Consider the following 25,975-nt stretch of genomic DNA (forward strand, 5'->3'; position numbering starts at 1 on the left):
TGACTGAATAACCACTAGTTCCATGCAACGTGCAAACGCCATACAAACCAACAAACAAATAAACAATGATGGAAATTACTCTACCACGAATGGAAGCAGTAAATGTGAATTTGAGATGGTTAAAATCTGAGACAATGATCCTTGACAATGAGTACTGTTGGTCCTGGAAAGCTTGTAACTTTTTCTTGAATACATATCTCCGCTGGATACCATCCACTTTATATATATATATATATATATTATATATATATATATATATATATATATATATATATATATATATATATATATATACATACATTATATACTGTTTGATTTTAGATCACGAAAAGGTAAAAAATGTGATTAACAAGTACTTTCATAGTATATTCTATATTTTCAAGTTCACGGTTTCGTTAACTTGAATATATCTATATATATAATATATATATATATATATATATATATATATATATATATATATACATATATAAAGGTTTTTTGCCACGAAGGAAAAATGAAAAAGCGAGATAGCCAAATACTTTCGGTCCGTGTTCGGACCACCCCTTTACTGAGTAAAGGGTCCGAACAGGACCGAAAGTACTTGGCTACCTCGCTTTTTCATTTTTTCCTTCGTGGCAAAAAACCTTTATTTATACATAGCATCACGTTTTATATACTTCGTGATCAAGTTATTCATATATATATATATATATATATATATATATATATATATATATATATATGCATGTGTGTGTATGTAAATGTATACACATAACTTGACAGTTTCACTGTTTTGTACATGGCTTAAATACGCGCTTTTGCGTGTGTGTGCGTGTATGTGTATTCAAGCTATCTACCAAACACTGAAACTGCTAAATTTTTCGGATTGTGTGGCCAACTCCTCTTTTGTGAGTTTCTCCTGGTAAAAAGGTTAGCATCGTCGTATTTGAAGGTTAATGCTATGCAAATTGATAGATAGTCTTCGCCCGATGCCACCCCACCCCCCTTCTATTATCCCATCTTTCTGCGCTGGAAATCGTTGGTGTCAGAATTCCTTTACCAGAATCCCTTTTCACAGAGCGATGTCACTTGGATGACCGATGTTAATTAAGAAGCCTTGATCCAAGATACTTTTTCCTCCGTAATATTAATTTATTTAATCAATTTTACCAATACTCATTAACTGTACTTTGTTAACACTTTTTTATTTTCTCAATTAAATATAAGTTTATATATACAAAAAAATTCTATATATATATATATATATATATATATATATATATATATACTAATGTACTAAATATGCATATACTTTTATTATATATATATATATATATATATATATATATATATAATATATATATATATATATATACAGAGAGAGAGAGAGAGAGAGAGAGCAGCAGCACAAAAAAAAAAAAAAAAAAAAAAAAACGGAATACCCCTTTTAAAAGTCTTCATTCCTCCGGGAACATACAGTGCCGTAAACACTGTCAAGGATGGTATTTCAGGCGATAACTGATCCTATTTCAGATAAAACTTTTTCTCTCCTCATATGTATGCTGGGATTAAGGCAAAGGCGCCTAGGTTCAGGCAAGGATAGTTTTATTTGTTTTATTATACCGAATTTGAATATTGACGTCATCCCTTTAGGCCAGTGAACTCGTTCCATGGCTCTTTTCTGAATTTTTTAGCTCTTGCTGTCCAATACTTTTTAGTTTTTTGTAAAATAAAAATACTGAGATGGCTTTTTCTGTCCGCCCTCAGATCTTAAAAACTACTGAGGCTAGAGGGCTGCAAATTGGTATGTTGATCATCCATCCTCCAATTATCGAACATTCCAAATTGCAGCTCTCCAGCCTTTGTAGTTTTTATTTAATTTAAGCTTAAAGTTAGCCATGATCGTGCTTCTGGCAACGTTATAGGACAGACCACCGCTGGATCGTTTCTGAAAGTTTCATGGGTCGCGGCTCATTCAGAATTCTACCCAGACCTCCGAAAGATAAATCTATTTTCGGTGGCCTTGATTATACGCTGTACAGAAAACTCGATTTTGGCGCATTTTTTGCTTGTTTTGTATTTTAACGTCATTGTGCGATGTTTCCCCTGTATAGAACTTCATCTCATTCATTATTGCAATGCGTTGGTGCTATTCGATTCGTAGGACTCATTTCCTCGGTAATATATATTTCCATTTCTTCATATTCCCTTCTTTTAAATAAATATGGTAAGACTATTACAGTCGAGCCTCCTTCGTTATGCCTCCCAATTGAGACAATTACTTTATTTAAAGATTGAGTATTGGAATTTTTGGAGGCTAAATTTAAACATGCATGTTTTGTTGGACATAACATATATATCTTTTAAAACTTGCCTTTATTTTATTCTATTAAAAATACCAACGTCTTGCATAAGAATTTTTTTTTTACCAGTGCCAACGTTGGTAGATTTTTAAAAAATAGGATGATTTTTTTTTTTTTTTTGCCATTGAAACCACTTAAAATCTTCATTAATAGCCACGTTCGTCATTGAGAGGTGTCCATCCTCAGGATATTTTCCAGCTACTTTGATCAAAACCCATTCGTCCGTTCTCGAGTTATTAAAAAATAAAAGAAAAAAATAAGAAAAACATACACAGGCAGACTTTTGTGAAAAATATATATTCTAAATTGGATTATTATTCATTATCATTAAACACCGTCGATATCACCACTGTAAACTAAATTAGATTCATTAAGTATGCAATAGACATCGCTAAACTTCAGTGGAGTTGGGCATTCTCTCATGCCTGCTAATTCTAGTGAATGTGCTTTTGTTAATTGAAGCTGTAACTTTAATATTTGAGTAAAACCAGGGTATAGAATTAATTCTTTGCAATAAGAATATAAAATAAAAACCGTAAATGAACAAAGAATAGCTTTACCTTAATCTCCACTTTGGTTTTAAATTCCTGTCGAGAGACTACGAATCCACCGCATGAAAACCTTTCGACGGCACTGATCACTGTTAGCAGCTTTCACTTCAGCGTCTTCAGCCAGACTGGTCTGGGTCCCTCCTGCGAGATAGAGCACGGAGACACACACACAGCAGCATGATAATACCAGGACCACGCTGTTGCCGTTACGGACTTCCGTGTGTGCACCCAGTAACGTAGTCGTAGTATACAGTCGCACCTGGTGGCGGATTTGTGAGCCAAGTTTCCCCCTGTGCACTACGGCAACAACACTTGTTCTAGGTCTGGATGGCACACATACTCGATTCGACCAGACGGAAATCGGTTCTTTGTTATATATAAATATTTCTTTTTTGTTAAGTTTCATCAGGTCTGAAGTGATTGATATTTAAGGATATAAATGATTATTAATTAATGGAAAGAAAAATATTTTTTCCGTCATGATGAGGTCTGATTGGCATTGCTTAGAAACTGTGCGTTTCGGGATTAGGAAGGGATGTTTATACGTCAAGGCTGTAATTACGACTGCGTAGATAATATTCAGTTATGATACTTTGGCAGTATAAAAGTTTATTATTATTATTAGATACTTTGGCAGTATAAAAGTTTATTATTATTATTATTATTATTATTATTATTATTATTATTATATTATTGCTGGTATGTTATGCAGCACTATATTAGATCTCATTACTCAAATGTTAGAATTAAATAGCAAATATAAGCCTGTGAAGAGGGAATGACAGCCGTTTCTTATTTTTGTATGAAACGCAACATAGTAACGTTATAAATGGTAACAGATGTGTGTGACCATTTATTTTGTGTGTGTGTTTGTGTTCACTTATACTGCTGTAGCTTGTAAATTAGTGTCTCATCCCGTTGCCCCATCATTCAAAGTTCCAGCAAACCAAAAGTAAATATATACCAGTTCTTTGTATCTAAGAATTGTATAATTACGGCTTTAGACCGTCTTCTAATGAATTTTGTCATATCCGTGCAAAGGAAGCTGTAGATTTCTCATTGATACCTAAGTCTTTCGTTTCTTAAGAACAGATCCTGTAAGGTCCAAAAGGGTTTAGTGATAATAGGTCGTGCTCCTTTATTTTTCGGTTGAATAGTCTGTGCGGGTGTTTACTTAATGACTCACAAACTTCTTGCTTCTTCCTGGTCTACTGATCTGTAGGTTACTCTAGATAACTTTCCTGATAATCTTTAATAAATCAATCAATCAAATCCTGCAGGCCGTGACTGTGCTCACGAAATCGCTCCCAAGACATGTAAATAGGATGAGCTCTTATAGTCCTGTTTGCGCTAGCTCTTCTTTAGTTCAACTAAATTAGTTGGCTACTTCATCTCATTCTCAGATTTTGAAGAAAATTGATGTTGATGATGTTAATAATGAATCTACAACCATCATGTCTGCCGTCCAAGAGGATGCTGTTCTTGGTTCTTTGTTTATTGTCAATACAGGCAACATGAATGTTGCCCGCGAAACTTTGATAGTGCATTATTCAGTATGCATACGACGCATCTGTCGTTGTTATTCTCTCTAACCAAATGCGAAGTAAAATGGCTGCTAGCCTTACTAGAGGGATAAGGGATCATGGTAGTGGGTGTAGTAAGTGGGAAGGAGACTGAAAAACACCTATAATTAAGATCTTATTTCTTAGTCGATATCTTACGGTGCTACCATTTCATGACTCATTGTGCATTGTTGATTCTGAGTATTGTATTACCTTCGACTCCTGTTGAGCTTCAAGAAAACTGGAATTTTCCTAAGGATTTTTGTACCCATAGAAAAGAACGTATGAGAGCTACATGCTTCCGATCTGGTATTTTAATATTGGTAGAATACTGTTCTGTATGCAAGTCTACAGCTTCCTTTGATCGTTGTATTCTGTAAAAGAAAAACTATTCGAAGAAATGGTTCCCTTTTAACTCCTTTTACCTTTTATAAGTCATATTTTAATTCTTTGGAATTGACGTGTTGCCTTTCATATTGTGGATGATAAGCATCCATATTCTGTTGGTACCACGATATCAACTAACCTGCACAAAGAGTATTTTTTAAACATAAAAAAATGACGTTAAAATAAGATAGAACTGAGACAGAAACAAGACAGAACAGAAACAAACATAAGATAGACCAAGGCAACAAGTCCCAACCCTAGGCGCGATATACATATACCGAACCAAAAATGAGTTTGGTATCCTAGTGTTGTCAGTCCTTTGAAGGAAAGTGAGCCCCTGGTTAGCAGGCTGGCTGATCAAAATGGCTGTGAACCGGCCAAAAGAGAGGGCGACCGAGTTTTCCGTGCACAAAGAAATAAAAGAAGAGAGGACTCAAGATAGAAGCACCTGGAAAAGTTAATAAAAAACAGCGACCCCGACAAGGAATTAAGCTGAGAGGGAGCTCGAGCAAGGTACCTCCACTCTTCATACTTGAAAACGTTGAGCTTGTCTCATCGTAAGATGGTAGTGCCGTCAGTGCACCTCATGTGGTGCGCTGTATGCATCATTATTCAAAGGTTTTGGCACGTCTCTTCGGCCCCCAGCAGTAACCCCTTTCATTCCTTTTACTGTACTTCCATTCATATTTTCTTTCTTCTGTTTTAATTTCCACCCTCTTCTAAAAATCTTGTTCATAGTACAATTGCGAGGTTTTCCTCTGTTATACAAATAAAACCTTTTTACTCTCAAGTTCTCTCTCGGCGCTGAAAGACCTCATAGATCGCAGTGTTTGTCTTTGGACTAAATTTCCTATCCATTCCATTCAACGTTGAGTCTGTTGTCGGTAAATGATAATTTTAAACAAGAAAGTATACGGACAAACCTTGCGTTCTATTATAGGTATTCAGATACTTGGGGACCGTCTTCTAGTGAGGGGGTGGGGGATACACCTTTGCCTGTTTGTGTATCACTATTTTGTTTACGTGTATTACTTTACGTGTCCTTGTGTTTTTAAATTCCAAATATAATATAAATATTGTATTCCATGAAAAGTTTTATTGTAAAGTTAATGATCTTTTAGGATTGTTCCGTGTAAGGTTGTGGCCTCTCTCTCTCTCTCTCTCTCTCTCTCTCTCTCTCTCTCTCTCTCTCTCTCTCTCCTCCTCTCTCTCTCTCTTCTCTCTCTATCTCTCTTACTCAGAATCACCTCTCTCTCTCTCTCTCTCTCATCTTGTTTGCGCTTCGCAGTCACTAATTTGTGAACCCCTGCATTTGACGTCCACACACCAATTAGTCAAACCAAAATGACCACGAACTTGGCTCTCACTCGCTACGTTGCCTTGTAATCCGACTACAGTTATCTGCATACCTCATTCGGGGTTCTTGAATCCAGTCATAAAATCGTATCTAATCCCTAACATGGGCTTTCTAAGAAGAGAGACCGTTTCCGGGCACATTTTCCCGAAATGTAACCGAGTACTAGGACCTTTCTCTAAAAAGAAAGCTGTATACGCAATATCTCAAAGTCTAAACATAGAATTTTCATGAAAATGATCTCATTATGTTTCCGTCACCCAAATACTACAGAAGTGTGTATCAAACCACACCAAACCTAACCTAAATAAAAGTTTTCTTTTATCGCATGGTAGCAATTTTTTCATGAGTAAGTCTTGGTTAGGTATTGGGCTTTTGTATAATTTATTTAGAAGGTTAAAAACTAAATCATTCTTATCTTGTATAATTCATTTAGAATGTTAGAAACTAAATAATTCTTATCTTACCTAGTTATCAAAACGTTTAATGCATGTCAATTATCCATTTGCTGTATTTTTTTTATTATTATAAATCATCCTTTAGGACTCATCAAATTTAAGTTTATCGCTCATTTCACGTCTTCAGAACGATAGTGTCCAGCCGTTTATCCTTTCAGACCTGGTATAATGAAGATGTGGTAGAGTTTTTGTCACTTCTACACGACATTATCCTTCACACATAAACTATGAGACGTGGATTTCGAGTCTTAAAATTTTGGTAAAGCTGAAGAGTGCAACCGCGGGTTTGGTTCCTGCCAGTCGCCGACTTGGGCGTTTACAGAATTTTTTTTTTTTTATGGTTTGCTTATGCTTTGTCTTATTTTCTGTTATGATATTCGCCGTCTTCTGTTCATGCGTTTACTTTCATCCCCAAGGCGCTGGTACTAAACACTGTTCCCATTTTGCATGTAAACAAAGTTATTGAACTTTGAGGGGCGCAATAGTAGCCTTCAGTTTTACCGAAAAAAAATGGCAATGTAGGCCGTCATTGCATTACTACTGATCAGGTAAATCCTTTAAAAATAGTTATTTCGTAGGGGTAAATAAATGTATAACGTACTATAGTTAACTATGAAAAAAGTACGTTTTCTTTCTATGTTTGGTACGTTTTCTCTGATGTTAGGTACCGTTCCAGTGAAGGCCTCGACGAGTAAAAAAGAGAGAGAAAAAAAACGGCAGGAACTGTATAACTGAAGAACTTCCTCTAATAAAATCTGCTTCCTCGAACGATCATAAGTTGTTTGCTAGTGATCTTGACTCTTTCAAGATCTTTCCTTCTGTATCCTTTCATAGAGTTCAAAATAACATCCAACAACGGGAAATGTTATATTCAGGCATTAATATTGCTTAAGTGGAAAAAACAATAAATTACTGTTGGAGTTAACTCGCTCTTCGTTAGTAAATTGTAAATAAAGTTCTTAACATAAAATCTTGTAAAGCAGGTAAAATGAAGAGTTAATAGACTGGCATGAGTGCAATGGTCTCCATCGTGCCGGCAAAGGCTGCCTTAATTTATATCATCTTCCATCGTCAGAGTTGTAACTAAACATTAGGTTGCTTTTCGTTATGTACCCTGCTTGACTGAACTGAGACGAGAATGGAGCTTTTTGGGAGCAGGAATTTCTTTGGAGTGAAGGTGGTGATTGAGTATTACCGGTGGGGGAGTCTTACCGAGACGGTGGTCATGGTTTTTGCAGTCTCCGAGCACTCTTATGTTAAATAGTCCGGGCAATAGCTCTGCAAAGTGAATAATTGTAGTAGTGTTATAACTAACAGCGTTAGAGACATTATCATATACTTGTACTTTCCACATTCATCTTGATGTATAAAAAGTAATCCAAGTTACTTCCAGTAATTTCATTTGAGCCTTAGTATTTCAGTGGGAAATCATTCCCTTCACTACAAACACACACATATAAATAATAATATATATATATATATATATATATATATATATATATATATATATATATATTAACGGGTTTCTGTGTAAATGAGCGAATTCAGCAGTTAATCTTATTGTCATTATCATTCGATTTACTTTTTTCATTGGTTATTTTGAGTCTCATTACTTCTCATTATCACTGACAACCGATCCGTTTTATAATAACACTAAATTCGAAATCTATGAGAGAGACCTCCAGTCCTTTGGGTAGTAGATACCAACACACACACACACAGAAAGAAAGAAAGCCTAGTCTACAACCTTAGAGATATCAACCAAGTGAATCTCTCTGACACGAAAATTACTGCACCAGGAAACGCTTTGATGACCAAGGCCAAGAAAGCAATTATTGTTTCCTGTCTTGTGGTTTTTATCTATCTTAAGAACCTGTGTGTGTGTGTGTGTGTGTGTGTGCGCGTGTAACATTTTTTTTTTTCTTCATCCCTATTGATATTCATGGCCGTGCTTTGTGATCACCTATCCAACTTCTGGCCAGACCTAATGTTGGTGAACTGCTAATCGACGCTCAACTTCAGTGTGGCATTCGCTGTCATGGAAATTTTCCCTCGCAGCCACCTTCCCCCTTGAACTGTTGAGTGAAAGTTGAACTTCCATAAATTTTTATCAGGACCACACCTCTTGTCCCTACATACAATGCACCACCCCTCACTTTGATGTACCTACTTGTAGTACTGTATTTTGCATGAATAACTGTTTTAATTACAGGATCTCCTGCCTTTTTGTAGTGTACTTCAGCCATGTTCATAGGTGTACGTTTTAAGTTTTCTGTAATGGAAATTATTGAGGTGGTTTCGTCTGTCCCGCGGGACTTTCCTCCCTCAGGTCTGAAAACTACTGAGGATAGATGGCTGCAAATTGGTATGTTGATCATCCACAACTCCAGTCATCAAACATAACAAATTCAGCCCTCCAACATCAGTAGTTTTTATTTTATTTAAATTTAAAGTTATCCAAGACGCGTGTCTGGCACCGCAACAACACAGGCCACCACGTCCGGCTGATTTTCATGGGCCGTGGCTGAGAGTTTCATACAGCTTTATATCCTGTACAGTAAACTCGATTGCGCCGAAGAAACTTCGGCACATTTTTTTTTTTTTTACTTATACATGTTGTCATATGCGTGAAAAGTAAAATTCTTTATTAAACGTAATGTATCAGTTGACCCCGTTATCAAACGTAATTTCCCCACTTTAACATAAATACATTGCGTGCATCAACTCTTCTTCAGATGTGCAATTACTACAACATGCCTCATGCTTCAATTCTTCACATGTGCAGTTAATGCATGTGAACTTCGTGATGTTTCGCAATTCCGTGTAATCTCAATTTTATTTGTATATGAATGAAGCTCTTTCATAGTCACTGCATGTAGCATCATATAGCGTTCATTGTCTAAGTGATGAAAAGTTGTGTAAAGAAAATATGATCTAGCTGATAATGAGCTAATAATGTTTGAATTCTACCCTTTGGCCAACCAGTAAATATTTTTACACATTCTTTTTGTCAGTTCGATAACTAGGAGCGCTTGCGGATTACAGCTAATTCCTTCAAGTTAACTTTGAAGGGTAAGAAAAATGTTATTTTTTTAATCGTCTCCTTACATACTGAACACAGATATGCTTGTCGAATATGGATTTCTACATATCCTTGTAAATCGTTATTATCTTTAGGGGCATAAATGGTGCCTTAAGAAGTTGATCATTTTGAGATTTTATCTTGTCAGATGTCGGTTTTATTCCAAATGTGCGCAGTTGTTGAACGCACCTCGTGATCACTAGCCCATAGATACTTCCTTCTGTTTGAATGTACAGCTCTGAACTCGACCATTCGACAGTAGTGAGTCGAAGGGACGCTGTTCTTGTAGCTCTCGCTATCGGCTGCCCAACAGCAAGAGCCCGTGCCAGCACAGCCCTGGCTTAATCTAAAACTACTGCAGCTCTTCTCATTCCATTCTACCTTCTTTCATAGACATGAAGGTAAGACAAGTTTTATCTCTTGAAAATATGATGTGCGAGTCTGTGGACCCAGTAAGAAGATTAGCCCTGGTAAATGCGTTTATTTATTTATTTAGTTTTTTTTATGCGATCTTGATCCGAAAGCATTTTTCGTACGATCAGGCTTTCTTTTGAGTGCTTCCTTATAATCCGGATCGAAGTTAAGCTGGTCGTTTTATTAATTAAACTGCATGGAGCCTCAGTTTTCATATTTTAATAATTGGATAAACGATCGTTTTCGGATTAAACTGGCCCCACTTCATGAAAATGCAATAGCGTCTTTGCAACTGATGAATAAGTTTTGTGTAAAATTCTGGATTGGAATTCCAGGATTCTGAAATATCACCAGTGATTGCTTTTAATTTTTCGAGCTTCAGGTGACATAATCTACAAAACTTTACAAATAAAGTTTTTTGTTTTGTCTGTTGTAATTTCCTAATTATCATGCATATATATATATTATATATATATATATATATATATATATATATATATATATATATATATTTAAGCATGAATGATGGCTTCCTTTCAATATACTATTCATTTTATGTTAAGCTTTAAAAAGTTGTTATTAGAATATATATCATATAGATAATAGATGTATAATTAACTATATGGTATTTCATATCTCTTAAAGAATAGGAGTGCGAGAGATATCATAATTTCGTTTCTTCTGCGTCTTTGGATATGTCTAATATTTAATCTCACAAATCACAGTAATAATTTGGGGTAAAATGATAAAGACGGCTACTCACAAAAGTGACCAACGATCACTCATCACTATGCAATTGTTCAGACGACGTTGGGCAGGAATCTTGCATTGAGAGCAAAATTTTCCTGAGAGGTGAGAGCCCATGAGGACAAGAGTAGTAGAGAAAATTAGACTGTTGTTCCAGGAGCGAATAAAAATGAGATAGAAAAATATTAGGGATAATCTGAATCTGCAGCTGGTTGTGCCTGTATTTGCTTGTTTTAATCAAACACAAAAGCTTTATGGGAACTGAAGGAACCAGCTTGACTGCATGTCACTCCCTCCTCAAATTTGCCTTATCCATCATCCCGCTGCGAATGATTTCTGGTGCTCGAGAGGGAAAGGGTCGATCAGGTGGTTGACTTGAATATCAAGGTAGGTAACAGGGATAGAAATGCCTTTTGTTATGGGTCTTTGGTTGAGAAAAATATAGTAAGAAAGAATTTATATATATATATATATATTATAAATATTATATATATATATATATATATATATATATATATATATATTCTTTGCACAGAGTAATTGAAGTATTAAGTAGATGGATGTAATGTATTAGGTTTGGTTGGAAATGTATTTGTTCAGTATCTTACTGAAGTAAAAATAAAAATATAGTTACCGGCAGTTGAAGTGGAATGGAAATAAAATGACTATAGGTGTCCTTTGTTAAGCTGCAAATGTATGAATTTGGAGATGGATGAAAATTGTTTAGGTTGGAATAGTATGCAAAATAGAAGGACAGGATCCAGGGCCGGATTAAGCTGGTGGGAGGCCTGGGGCCCACTCTGATGGGAGGCCCCCTTTCCAACTCCTATGCATACTCGTACACTGCAAACTATAGTCAAATTAATCTAGTAGCCAACATACAGTAATACTAATATATTATTAGTAGGACAGTTTTTATTTAGGAAATACTAAAATGGGACTATTCTTCTGATGTTATTAATATGCATAAACACAAAATAAAATAAGCATAAGTTGTTCGTACCATATTTTTTTACACATATATATACAGTTACAATTATTTATATAAAAATAATAATGTAATTAACACATATAATTATAATAGCTCATTCTTTCTTATAATTATAATAGCTCATTCTTTCTTATGGAGTTATATGTATAGCCAGGATTACTTTCTCGACACTTTTCTTGATTTTTTTTTTATTGCAAATTCACTGATGAAGTCCAATACACGCAATATAACTGACTCGAGGCTCATTATAGTCAGATTTACCAGACGTTTCTGTTTCATGAATGTCCGTAATCTGTTTTCAATTAATTTTAGCTTTGAGAAAGAGCGCTCCCCACTGCAGTTTTACACCATCAAAACAAGGTATATTCGTAGAGCTATCTCTATGTTTGGGAAAGTGTCCTGTACACCCTTGTCCATATAAGTTTATACTGGAAAAGCTCAGTGCTGATATCTGTTGGCTCCTGATCTTTGAATGTATAGCAAATGTTACAAACTGGCACAGTTCCTCCTTAAATGTAATATCCAAATATCTGGATATGCCCTGACGAGTTGCTCTGCTGTGTCGTGAAGTTCGTCTGAATAAAGCTTTTGCAGATGTCTAAAAACACTAAATTGACTTGATATCTGTTTGTATGCTTCCAAACGTTGGTCGAGAGAACAGGTAAACTGATCAATGACAGGCAAGAAAGTTTGTGTTCTGTATTTTTCAGAAGGGCTGAGTTGTACAGTGGTGCTCAAATCTCATGCGACATGATTCTTTTTGTATCGTCCAGATTCTCAGACTCAACGTGATGTTACCAAGTAGTGTTATACTTTTTTTTTCTGTCATACATGTCGAAAAGTTTGTGAATTCACTGCTAGCCCTATTTTCCTTATGGTTATATAAATATGATCCCTTTTATGCATTGGTATAATTCGTAATCTGTGTGATTTGAACTGATTTTCTTTTTTTGCGCTGCTAAGTTCAAAGTGCGGTGTGCTAAGGTTAGCTGTGCCTTCAGTGAAAGCACACTTTACATGCTCCTCGGACTGGTCAACATCTACGTCTGCTGCATTATGACAGTAAACCTAATTAAGCTCAACAGTCATAACAACATTTTCAACGTAGGAATGTGAATTAAAACAAGTTTTCCTTGAATGTTGAAGCATTCGGCTGTGTTTAAGCTGCCTTTATGTTGCAAAATGTTTTATAAGCCTTCTGAGATATAACCTGTTATTAGTGAATTTATTTGTAGAGATTATCTGTTTTTTGACGAATACAATAGGAATATGAATTACAACCAGTTTTTTTTTTAATGTTGAAGTTTTAGGCTGCGTTTAAGCTGCTTATATGTTGCAAAATGATTTATAGGCCTAAAAGAATAATCTAAGCATTATGAGATGTAATGTTACTAATGCTTTTATTTGTAGAGATTACCTGTTCTTTGAGGAGTGAAAGATGATTTTGATTATATGGAGAAGATGACTATTAATCGAAATATCTTAAGTATTAATATCAAGGCGTATGGAACAATTGTTTTTCAACTGGTTTAAATTGTTTTCTTAAAAGTCCTTCTCCTTGCTTTTGGAGTATAATTTATTCTTTCATAAAGTAACTTCAAGAACAAGAATGTGTTGATAACCTCATTTGCTTTCTGGCCAGAAATTGTTTATAGAGAGATGTGATTGTTAATTGTATAGTAAAGAAATCTAGCACCTAGGCCTGGGAACAATATCTTGGCTTTGGCAAAAGAATAATTGCATAGGCGAATATTTGCTAATATGCCAAATTTTTTTTAATATTTAAGAATTATAACAATTAATTATGTATGAAAATCCAAATATTCCTCTAGCACATATAAAGTAAGTGTTTTCAAGATAATTTCATTGTCGCTACTCAGTGTAGACCTACTTATGTTACACCGGGTGGTTGTTGTTGCACCGACACTAATGATACGTCACACACGCTCCCCTCACACGTTGATATCGGTGGGCGCATTCTACTTTTGTATATACATATTTACATTTTTTTCAGCATTGAGGTGTAAAAGCAATCAAATAGGACTATTTCAAATTTTATGTTGGCTTTGGAAGCATTATTACTGTTATGACTTTTTTTTAACATTTGAACTGATGCTTGATGACGACTTCATTTTGGTCAAATGCTTCAGCGATGTGTGAACGAAAGTTTTGAAAATGTTTCGAAAGAGTTTTTTCTGAAATTTGCTAAAAGTAACATTTTCTTACAGTTTTGACATATATGACAGATTTCACTCTTATGAAACATATTATGTCCATATTATATGCAATAATCGCATTTCTGCATTGAAATAATAGATAAATATGGAGCATGCTAGGTTGCCAGTTAGTGAATTTTGAACGAAATCCTTTTGGAGTCATGTCGCATGAGATTTGAGCATCACTGTACTTCTTCTGCATGTCCATAATCCAGTGGGTTAAGACGCACACTGCGGCGCTTCTGCCGAGATTCTGTCTGCTTATAGTATGGTAAACCAGACTGAGTGACACAAACATTCGTAACATTCGTATGTACGAGCATCATGTTATTGTCACAATAACAAAATTTTCAATTTGGCTAGTATGGGTAATATAATTGCCCGATTACATTACTAACCTTATTAAATTAAAATGTAGTGTTTATATTGGTGGGTGGCCCGGGCCCCAGCCCCCCTCCCCCCTTTAATCCGGCCCTGACAGGATCATTGTGCTAGCAGTGAGCATTTACAGGTATAACAGTGAAGGTAAAATGATGAAATAAGTATATTATAAGATTGAAATTCATTAGCAGGACAAAATTGTGTGTAAAGGAGAAAAAGAATGGTGCTAGTGACAAATCAGCAGAGAAAGCAAGTTTGCTTCCATTTTGACTTGCTCTTGTAACTCAGCAGGTGTGTCCTAGCTTTTTCCAGGTCTGTGCATACAAAGTGTATGTTTTCCTTGAATGTGGCATGCTCTTACGAGATAGGGAAAATAAGTATTTCTTAGAAAGTTTTATTTTCATCTATCTCGATTGTCACTGTTCAAGCATTTTTTCTCAACTACACCTCCAGCCGGTGCAAATGGTGCTTTATATAATATATATATATATATATATATATATATATATATATATATATATATATATATATATATATATACATATTCATATATATATATATATATATATATATATATATATATATATATATGTGACGGTACTTACTTTCTTTGCACAGATCTAAGGTAACGTGTGCCGTGGGGGCTGTACTTTGGGGAATTAGGTAAAGGGGTTCTGTTAGGATGAGAAATTAATTGATATGTTTCTTTGCATTAAGTTTTATTCTTCGTAGGGGTTCTTACAAATGTCTTTCCACCTTCTGAGTTACTGGGCTCTTGGACTGATAAAACTTAATTGGCACTTGTTGCAATTACGAGTATATAGGCACAAGGGAATTTTACTGAGTATTTGATTGTCACTTTCACTGTCTTTGATTGCTTCGCACACCACACTTTTGCACCTGTTCTTCTTCTGGGGATTCTTCTGTCCTTCTCTGTTTCACAGCCATGCCACTGCAGTTCTCCCCTCAGGCTCCCCGTTGTTCTCTCTCTTGGCTTCTCTGTTCCCCTTTTTTCTCTGCTCCCTTTTCTGCTTGCTGCTCTCTCTGTCTCGCCTTTTTGTTCAGTTGAAATCTCCTTAGCCCGCCTTTGGATTTTTGGATTTTGACTGGGTGTGGCATTTTTCTGAAAGACGTTCTTGTGCCTTAGTGGCTGCAAACATTATACAAGACCGCCTTCCTGTCAGGTCTTCTACAGTAATTCGTAGGCTTTGAATTTGTATACGCCTCCTTCTTCATGTCTGGCTTCTTAGGGGCGTATCCTTTTAGTAACCATCATAGTTCATTCGTTGATACCCCCTTTGGCAGTCTTATGACCACACTCATGGCTTTTGATTCGTCGATACTAGAGGCCTACCTTTGGGAGGGTGGAGCTTTTAAGAATTTGGTACTTCCCTCTTTCTAACAACGGGTCATAGAATTCCTTTTTAACGTATGCCAGATGGCTCTCTCTGACCTGTTCACGAAGGGAACGCCGATTAGTCATAGGCGCTAATGAGAGTAGTTTCCAATTTCTCGAAGGTGCCTGGGCGATATCCCTCGTCGACTATAATCTCTTGTTGGTCACTAATCGCTGGTACGGACAGAGGCTTTTTGGGGGAGATGAAAACCAGATGTCTAATGGCTAAAAGCCTAATGTTTGGAGTAACAAAATCCCTTCACTAAGAAAAATCATTATCGTATTATTCCTTTCCCTTTCTTCCTTATTATCCGTTTCGTGCCTTTTTCTTAAGTATTATTAAGTTATTGTCTTTTGGAATAACGACACTGTGCACACTATTACAGTCTCGGCCCGCTATACCTCGCTGACTCCGACAGCGTTATCTAAGCTGAAGCAAATATATACCTACAAGAGGACTCCTAACTTATGCTTCTTGGAAATCATATTGAAACTTTAACTCAAAAACATCAAAAGTGAATGTAAACATGAGCAAATCCTTGATTAAGTAACGTTAAGGGCAACAATCAAAATTGAATGTAAACATGAGTAAATTCTTGAGTAAGTAACATTCAGAGAAACGTTAAAACTGAATATGAACAAATACTTGATTAAGAAATATTAAAAGAATCATCAAACTGAATTCAAATATGAGTAAATCACATAAGTTATATAAATGCATGGTAGAAGCAAAAAATAATGGTAACTATCCAAGTTTACAGTACATGATTGGTTCAGTCCTCAGTCCTATTCTATCTAGGTGGATATCGTCTTTCTTTTATGGAAAAATAAATTTCGTTCTTCGTTGACGACACTTGATGGCTTCTTGTTTGCTGCGACCTGCTGCTTGGAGACAAGTCCTGGAGAAAATATCCTTGTGTATTTGTATGCAATAACAAGTGTGTCCTTGACTTCCTACTGAGATTGTGTATTGTGTTTATGCAAAATTTCATTGGCCATTCTTACTGTCATTTCTGAGTAACCTTGTACATTAAACAATATAACTTCACTGCTTGATACTAAAACAAAATTGGCAACTCGGTTAAAGGAACCGGTTAGTGGTTAATACTTGTAGGTTTCTTCTACTGTGACAACAATTAGTAAGTTTTCACCAATCAATATCTTGCTAGTAAGTTTTTCAACAACTACTATCTTGTTAATGAGTCTTCATCAATTAACTTCTTGTTAGTGAGTCTTCATCGATTAATATCTTATTAGTAAGTTATCATCAATCAACATCTAATGGATTTGAACAAAGTAAGTATATTAATTACCCCTTCAAAATCTTGATCATTTCTAAAAACGAATCTCTTATCCTTAAAAATCTCTAATATCTATCTTAACCCGTCTTATTTATTCTTTTACTTCTAAGAATGTTCTTATGGAACGGTTAAACTTAATATACGTCTTAAATTCTTATACTGCGCATTGAATCGTTTCTTACATACCCAAATATTTCCCTTCAAGTCAAAATAAATTTGAAGTTAGTGCACGTAACTCAAAAATTCTTGCTACAAACCGACTAATTAAAGTAAGAATTGTAACAATTAAAAGATTATTCCTAAGTCGACGATGAGGTAAACTTTAGCAATAAAGAAATCAAATAAATACATGGGAATAATGGGATGAATTAATGGGTTTGTTCTTCTGTTTCACTGAAAAGTGACTCTTCTATTTCTTAGGTTATATCTAGTTCCTTCTTCTGGAATTTCTTCTGACGTCTCTGTCATTTCGGATTCTTCACTTCTTTGGTTCTCTTGACCTTGTCCTTGTTTATCCAAAATTCTTCTTCTTCTAATGATTCAGCATATGTGGAAGGCATTTGGTTATTCATTTTCTTAACCTTTATCTTAGTTTCTTGTACGGCTACGACCTTGTATGGTCCTGTGAATTTTGTGGCTAACTTATAATTAATACCACTTCTTACTTCCTTCTTAATATAGACTTCATCTCCTTTCTTGTAGTCTACAGGCCTTAATCCTTCTTGATGCTTCTCTATCATATTCTGCTGGGCTTCTTCTAAATTCTTGTGCAATTGCTTGTGGATTACTTTAAAGTTCCCGATTCTTATCTTCATGATATCTTCAGAGTAGTTTGGCTGTATTGGCTGATTCAGCCATGCATAAGGTAATCTGGGTTCATATCCCATCAAAGCTTTTATGGGAGTTGCACGAATACTCGTATGATGCCTTGCATTTAATGATAATTGGAATAAAGGTAAATTGACGTCCCAGTCAGGATCCTGTCCTACTGTGTGTCGTAATACGTCTAAAACCTTTCTGTTATTCCTTTCTACCAAGCCATTGCTAGCTGGGTGATACGGCTGTATCGCTACCTTTTCTACCTTAAAGGCGTTACAAATTTCTTGAACTAATGAGTTGTTGAACTCGGTCCCATTATCAGAGATAATGAGCTGTGGGGCAGAATATCTGCAAAATATCTTATCGAAGAGAGCAGTTGCACAATCCTTGGCACTTTTACTAGTTAGTGGTACCAACTCTGTATATCTCGTGAGCGCGTCGATACATACTAGTATATTCTTATTCCCTTTACTCGTGGTATGAAGATTAGTGATAAGATCAATAGATACTCTTTCGAATGGAGTCTGTGGGATAGGATATTTCCCTAGTGGTACTTCCTTGTCTGTTCTTCCTTTGTAGCTGTTGCATGTATTGCAGCTCTTCACATAATTACTAACATCCTTGTGAATTCCCTTCCAATGGAAAGTTCTTTGGATTAATCTAATTGTCTCATCCCTTCCTGGGTGAGCTCTCATGTCATCATCGTGCATTAGCTCAATGACCTTGTTTCTTAGACTCTTAGGTACTAACCTTTTGTGCAGTACACCTAGAAATTGACCAAATGGGTCATATTCGTGACACATCCAAATTAATACGCCATCTATGTCCGTTAGTGCATCTGTGGGACATCCAACCTTCCTACCTAGTTCGGTTAATTCTTGTTGGCTGTGTTTTCTTTCGTTTCTAACGTATTTGAGCAGTTCCCTTATATCTTCATCTCTTTCTTGTTCCTTTATGAAATTTTGCCGGGAAAGCTCCTCTGTATAATGCATGGTGAGTACATTTACGTCATTGCACATTGTTTCATTCTTTTCTTCTTCTTGACTTATCCATATTTATACTATCACCTTGTGACACATATCTTGATAATGCATCTGCTACCTTATTCGTCTTCCCAGGGACATATTTCAACCTCTATATCATAATCTTGGGCCCCTGTCATGAACCAACGGGCTCTTCGTCCAGAAAAATTAGGGTTCTTTAACATTTCTACTGCAGCTGAATGATCCGTGAACACGGTTATCTTGTCACCAAAAAAATGAATATCTGAAATGCTTTAAAGCGTCTATTATAGCTAGAGACTCGAGGTCTGTTACTGAGTAGTTCACTTCTTGAGGGCTTTAATTTCCTACTGATAAAAGCTATCGCATTATATTATTATCTTGTCTTTGCATTAAACATGCTCCTCCTATACCAATGTGGCTTGCGTCCGTGGCTAAAAAGAATTCTTTGCCAAAGTCTGGAAAGCTAAGTACTGGGGGATTGTGTTAATCTTTCTTTCAATTCATCAATGCTTCTTGCTGCTTGTCTGTCCATACAAATGATACGTGTTCCTTTAAAAGTTCAGTTAGTGGTGCGGATATGACTGCAAAGCTCCCTATGAACTTGCGGTAAAATCCTGCTAAACCTAAGAATGACTTTACGTCCTTCTTGCACTGAGGTGTAGGATATTCCTTGATTGACTTTATCTTTAAGTCGTTTACTTCTACGCCCTTTTCACTTAGTGTATGCCCAAGGTAGTCTATTTTCCTTTTAAGGAAGTTACACTTCTTTAATTTAAGCTTCAGGTTGGCTTTCCTTAATCTCTTTAGGACTTCTCTGACTAAGTCTATGTGTTCCTCTATAGTGTCTGTTGCTATTACCAAATCATCTATGTAAACAGTGTACGTCTTGCCTAGTAAATCGCCCAAAATTTTATCCATTAATCTTACAAAAGTACCGGGCTTGACTTTAGACCAAAGGGCATTCTTACATACTGGTATCTGCCGTTACTAGTGGAAAAAGCAGTCAAAGGTTTACTTTCTTCGTCTAGAGGAATTTGCAAGAATCCTTGCAATAAATCTATAGTGGTGAAGTATCTCTTGGACCCTATAGTGGCGATAAGATCTCGCATTGACGGCATTGGATAAGATCATTTTCAGTAATTTGGTTCAATTTTCTGAAATCCACACAACTATTCTATAAGTTTTGTCTCTTTTAGGAACTAGCAAAAGTGGAAAGGACCATGGGGATTTAGATGGTTCTATTATTCCTTGCCTATTCATTCTTTGTACTTCCCTTTCAATGATCTCCTTTTGGGAATGTGCTACTCTATAAGCTGGTATGTAAATTGGCTTTGTGTTTGATGGAATGTCTATCTTGTGCGTTATTTCGCGTGTATTTTTTCCCAGGTGTCGCCGTCTAGAGCGACTATATCATTATATTCGCACAATAAGTCTATGAATTTCTTCTCTAACATGGGTTTTCCTTAATGTCCTTTAAATGAAATCCTATTTTAGCTCTTCTCAGTTTATGTCCTGAGCATAATTTTCATTTCCTTACGGATCGCGGCTACAGTTTCCTTCTACAACTCGGATAGGTATGGAGTATACTTCTGACTAAGCCTATCTCTGTACCTGGTGTTAATTTAACCTTTCCTCCTCTGTTATTCGTAATCTGTAACGCTATTTTGCCCTGTCTGACTTCGTGTAAACTAGAAGAATAATGTATTCCGTTTACTTGCAACTTTTCAGTAAGCGTGAGAATTTCCTTCCCTTCAAAAATTGGATTTACTGTACATTCTACCCACGTACTTTCTCCTGGTTTAAGTCTTAATTCCCTTTCTAACTTTAAATAAGTGCATTGATTTGATTCTAAGAGGTTAATGATCTGTTGTGAACTCGTGATGCATTCTGGATATCTTCCCTCTGTCTTATCCTTCTTTAAGATACCTTTCATCGTGGGATTCTCTTGAGTCTGGGTTCTTTTAATTGACTTGCATAATGGTATTCTAGAAATCTCACGACCGTTGTTAATCACTAGTTGTTCTCTAGGAGCATCAATGCTTATCCCTTGTCTAGCCATAGTTGGATAACCTATCAGCAAATGAGCAAAAGCTAATTGTATATCTCTGGCTACCAGAACATTTTCTCTTAGAGAAATTCTTCCTAGCTTAAATGGAAAATCTAATTGTCCAATTACGTGGATATCATTACCCTGGACGTCTGTGATTCTACAATCTACTTCTGGTTTCAAACTTAAGTGAGAAAAATACAATCGATACACCTTTTCTGACATTATATTCTTAGGACTACCTGTATCAAAGAATGTAACAATAGGTTTCTCTAGACCGACATGGGCTGGAAATAATGGTCTATAATTATATTCATTCCCTACATCAACTTTGCTAACCTGTGTAGCTGGGCTTAGCCTTGACATTCCTGACGTTCTCTCTGTTATAGAGGAAGATCCATTGTACTAGTAAGCAGAAAATTTCCCATTGGGTCGTCTGACATTGACTGAACTGGTTGATACCCTATGCTTGCTGTTTGATTGGGATATCTATTTGGAGCGGAATCTCTATTTCCTCTAACTGGGGGAGATTGACTTTGGTTTCTACCTCTGCCTCTCGACTGAGATCTACCTCTAGGAGCTGAAACAAATTTATTGCCTGCATTCTCGAGCACTATGTCCTGTTCTCTATGGAAAGGACAGAAGGCTATCCCTCGGCAGTCACTGGCATAATGTCCTCTCTTCTGACAGTTATAACACGTGACTGTCGAAAATCCTCCTTGAGAAGATTTACCTGGCATCTTATTCTGATTTCTAGATGGTGTCCTAGATCTATTTGGACCCCTTTCTTTTTGTCCTATAGCGACTAAAGGTCTGTATATAGGATTCCCTTCAGGTCTTCTACCTAGGATTTTTGTTTCCTCTCTTCAATCTCTGCTACATCATCGGATGTCTCCCACTTACGAGTCATCCGTTGCAATGACTTCCGTATTTGGCAGGCTTCCAATCATTATTGCTAGTCTAAATATTTTTTTAACATGACTCATTAGCATTTTTTGCTTGCCTCCTTCTACCTCTATCCAACCTGTGGATTCCATGAAGTTACCCCATTCGTTCATATTGTTATACAACTGAGAGCTAAACTCTTGATAACGTCTTTCGTCTAACTTAAATTGACGCACTATCCTTGCCAAGCTAGTAACTGGATCTCTTTCACCAACTGTGGAATAAACCTTCCTAAAATACCGTTTCAATTCTTCCCAATTCTTAAGATCTCGGTAAGTCTCGGAGGTGGACGTATCGTTTTAAGTTTACTCCTACGGCTTCCAAATCAAGATAACTCTTGGCTTCAATAAGCTTTTCTCTATCTGTCCCCGTTATGCTATCTAGGCGTGTCTCCACTTGCTCTATCCAGTTCTCTAAGTTACAAGCTAACTGACCGTTCTTTCTTCCGCAAAATTTAGCTATGTGATTAATCACATGTCCCTTATGTATTCCCATTACTGCTGCGCTCGAATTCGCGGACTGTGTACCTTCCGGCATGGTTAATTTCCTTGTTTGACTTCTCGTGAGCACAGGCAATCTTACGTTCTGATAAGGAGTCGGTCTCTCTTTGACCATCGACTCGTTAATGGAAATTTTCTTAAGTACTGAGTATCATTAAAAGTATCAAAGTTATGACAGTAATATCCCAAAAAGCAAATGATAATGACAATAAATTATTTTTACTTAAGTATTCGATCACCAAAAAAAAATAAAAGAATTTTCCCCTGAAATATTCTCAAAGTCTTACGTTACCGGTGAGCGATTCTTAAACAACAACAAAAACCCTCTTAATAGTTCTGGTAAAACGTTACTGAACTGACCGTAAAGTGTACGCTAACGAGAGACCTCCCGTGAATTACCCTTGTTATCCTAAACAAACAAAATAAAAAACAAGTAAACATTCATTCGACGTAACGAATAAGATTAAAAGCAAATATTAAAACAAAAAAAAATTCAAAGTATAAGAAATCACAAAACAACCAAAATCACAAAAAATCAAAATAAAATGACACAATCTAAATTAAAATTAAAATTTAAAGTTATTGGTTAGTAAATACAAATGTTTGGGAAAAGGTCTTAGTAGCTGATTAATTATAATTAGTAAAATGAAATATCGTAGAGTTTTCGTTGCCAAAAAAAGAGTTCAGAGTGAAAATCTTTTAATCTTGAAATACCAGAAATTGTCTAACTGAAATGTTAATCGCGTAATTTACTTTTAATAGAGTTTAATGTTATGTAAGTGTGGGGACATTTATTTGGACTTAACCTTCTTTCGTTCTTCTTTTCGGCACCCGGGTTTACGTCTGACCGCTTGCGTTCGCCTACCAGCGCGTTGAATGATGTGTTGGTTCCCCCTCTCTCTCTCTCTCTTCTTCTCTTCGAAAAAAGGGGACCTCTCTCTCTCTCTTCTTTCCTCTCAGAGCAGGATTGCGTTGACGGATGCGTTTTCGGAATTGTTTTCTTTCCTCTTGATATATTTTTATGCGTTCAAAATCTTCATCTTCTGGTAGAACGATTGTTCTTGTTCTTCGGAGTGGAGCTTTTCTTCGCAAAGTGTGGGTGGCTACTTTGGAGTGCTTTTATTGTTACGACTCGGTAACTGTCTTTGTATTTGGGGAAACACTGGTACTGTCTTAGGGGAGAACTTTCTATTTCGAGTGGCCTGAATGAATTGAAATCTCTTATGCCGACACTAAACTTTTGATTCTGTTTCGCGGCCGCTGTCTTTAACTGTCATTCGTGTCTCTGATCACCATTTCTCTTGCTGTCTTTATCTTTTGTCTCTTCCTATCCTTACCACTCGACATCAATTAATCTTGTCACTATATCAATCTTTATCTCATCGTATCCCACCGCTGCCACCAATAAAACTGTGACGGTACTTACTTTCTTTGCACAGATCTAAGGTAACGTGTGCCGTGGAGGCTGTACTTTGGGGAATTAGGTAAAGGGGTTCTGTTAGGATGAGAAATTAATTGATATGTTTCTTTGCATTAAGTTTATTCCTCGTAGGGGTTCTTACAAATGTCTTTCCACCTTCTGAGTTACTGGGCTCTTGGACTGATAAAACTTAATTGGCACTTGTTGCAATTACGAGTATATAGGCACGAGGGAATTTTACTGAGTATTGATTGTCACTTTCACTGTCTTTGATTGCTTCGCACACCACACTTTTGCACCTGTTCTTCTTCTGGGGATTCTTCTGTCCTTCTCTGTTTCACAGCCATGCCACTGCAGTTCTCCCCTCAGGCTCCCCGGTTGTTCTCTCTCTTGGCTTCTCTGTTCCCCTTTTTTCTCTGCTCCCTTTTCTGCTTGCTCTCTCTCTCTGTCTCGCCTTTTTGTTCAGTTGAAATCTCCTTAGCCCCGCCTTTGGATTTTTGGATTTTGACTGGGTGTGGCATTTTCTGAAAGACTTCTTGTGCCTTAGTGGCTGCAAACATTATACAAGACCGCCTTCCTGTCAGGTCTTCTACAGTAATTCGTAGGCTTTGAATTTGTATACGCCTCCTTCTTCATGTCCTGGCTTCTTAGGGGCGTATCCTTTTAGTAACCTCATAGTTCATTCGTTGATACCCCCTTTGGGCTGTCTTATGACCAACACTCATGGCTTTTGATTCGTCGATACTAGAGGCCTACCTTTGGGAGGGTGGAGCTTTTAAGAATTTGGTACTTCCCTCTTTCTAACAACGGGTCATAGAATTCCTTTTTAACGTATGCCAGATGGCTCTCTCTGACCTGTTCACGAAGGGAACGCCGATTAGTCATAGGCGCTAATGAGAGTAGTTTCCAATTTCTCGAAGGTGCCTGGGCGATATCCCTCGTCGACTATAATCTCTTGTTGGTCACTAATCGCTGGTACGGACAGAGGCTTTTTGGGGGAGATGAAAACCAGATGTCTAATGGCTAAAAGCCTAATGTTTGGAGTAACAAAATCCCTTCACTAAGAAAAATCATTATCGTATTATTCCCTTTCCCTTTCTTCCTTATTATCCGTTTCGTGCCTTTTTCTTAAGTATTATTAAGTTATTGTCTTTTGGAATAACGACACTGTGCCACACTATTACATATATTATATATATATATATATATATATATATATATATATATATATATAGAGAGAGTTAGAGAGAGAGAGAGAGAGAGAGAGAGAGAGAGAGAGAGAGAGAGAGAGAGAGAGAGAGAGATTATTGCCTTTATCAGAAATGAAAAGTAACAGCACCAGTCAGATTGCCTTCGTAGAACAGAAAAAATCTCTTCTAGTATTTAAATGTGAGAACGGGCAAGTCACCGTGAGGTAGGTGGCCCGTCGTATTTTTGGGAATTGTTAGTTTTGCCTTGCATCTTCCGTGACAAGATCTCCTCCCATTTCCTTCTTTGGGAATGATTCGTTTTGCCTTGCATCTTCCGATCTCCTCCCATTCCTTCCTAAGGCCCCCTTACACAACAGACTCGTCTAATCTTATCCTCATAGAGTCTAAACATCCCTGTATCCCTTTTAGCGCCCCCAAGTTCCGTGACGTTTATTTGTTTTTTTTTTATGGAGTTCTGTAGTCATCCTTAAGGAACAGTCTACAGACTTCGAGTTAATGTTAGAAGTTCTGTATTTTATTAAAGTTTTATTTCGGTGCCTTTTAAACACGAGGACCCTGTTGTAAACTAATTAGCAAGGATTTTTTTTTTTTTTTTTTTTTTACATCGAAAAGGAAACAAGTGTATACGTATATGCTGGAAGATGAGGACTGTATGGAAAAGGGGTTATAAGCAGCCGGTAGGGAAAGAAAGAATGGCGATGGAGGTAAATAGAAGGGAAGTCTGTGCTTCATTGACGTCTTCATCTCTGACATAAATCCGTGTAGCTTTGCCATGCTGGTGAGCAAGACAAGATTCACTACGTAGACGGAACCCAGTGTTGCCAGCAACTGATACTGAAGCAAT

The 25,975-nt window shown here is 36.5% G+C and overlaps 2 protein-coding genes across 2 annotated transcripts in view; one reads left to right on the top strand and one right to left on the bottom strand.

Annotated features, from left to right (window-relative positions):
• LOC135221712 (serine proteinase stubble-like) overlaps positions 1–3,096 on the bottom strand; it is a 93,570-nt gene extending 90,474 nt beyond the window's left edge. The window contains exon 1 of the mRNA XM_064259496.1: positions 2,906–3,096. The gene's annotated coding sequence lies outside the window, so the exon portion shown is untranslated. The remainder of the gene's footprint in view (positions 1–2,905) is intronic.
• The window catches only part of LOC135222373 (uncharacterized), a 54,838-nt gene that overhangs the window by 9,535 nt on the left and 19,328 nt on the right, over positions 1–25,975 (top strand). The window contains exon 3 of the mRNA XM_064260461.1: positions 4,300–4,449. Within this exon, the coding sequence (XP_064116531.1) occupies positions 4,300–4,449 (150 nt within the window). The remainder of the gene's footprint in view (positions 1–4,299; positions 4,450–25,975) is intronic.

Source organism: Macrobrachium nipponense, chromosome 3 (genome assembly GCF_015104395.2).
Source record: "Macrobrachium nipponense isolate FS-2020 chromosome 3, ASM1510439v2, whole genome shotgun sequence".
NCBI lineage: Eukaryota > Metazoa > Arthropoda > Malacostraca > Decapoda > Palaemonidae > Macrobrachium > Macrobrachium nipponense.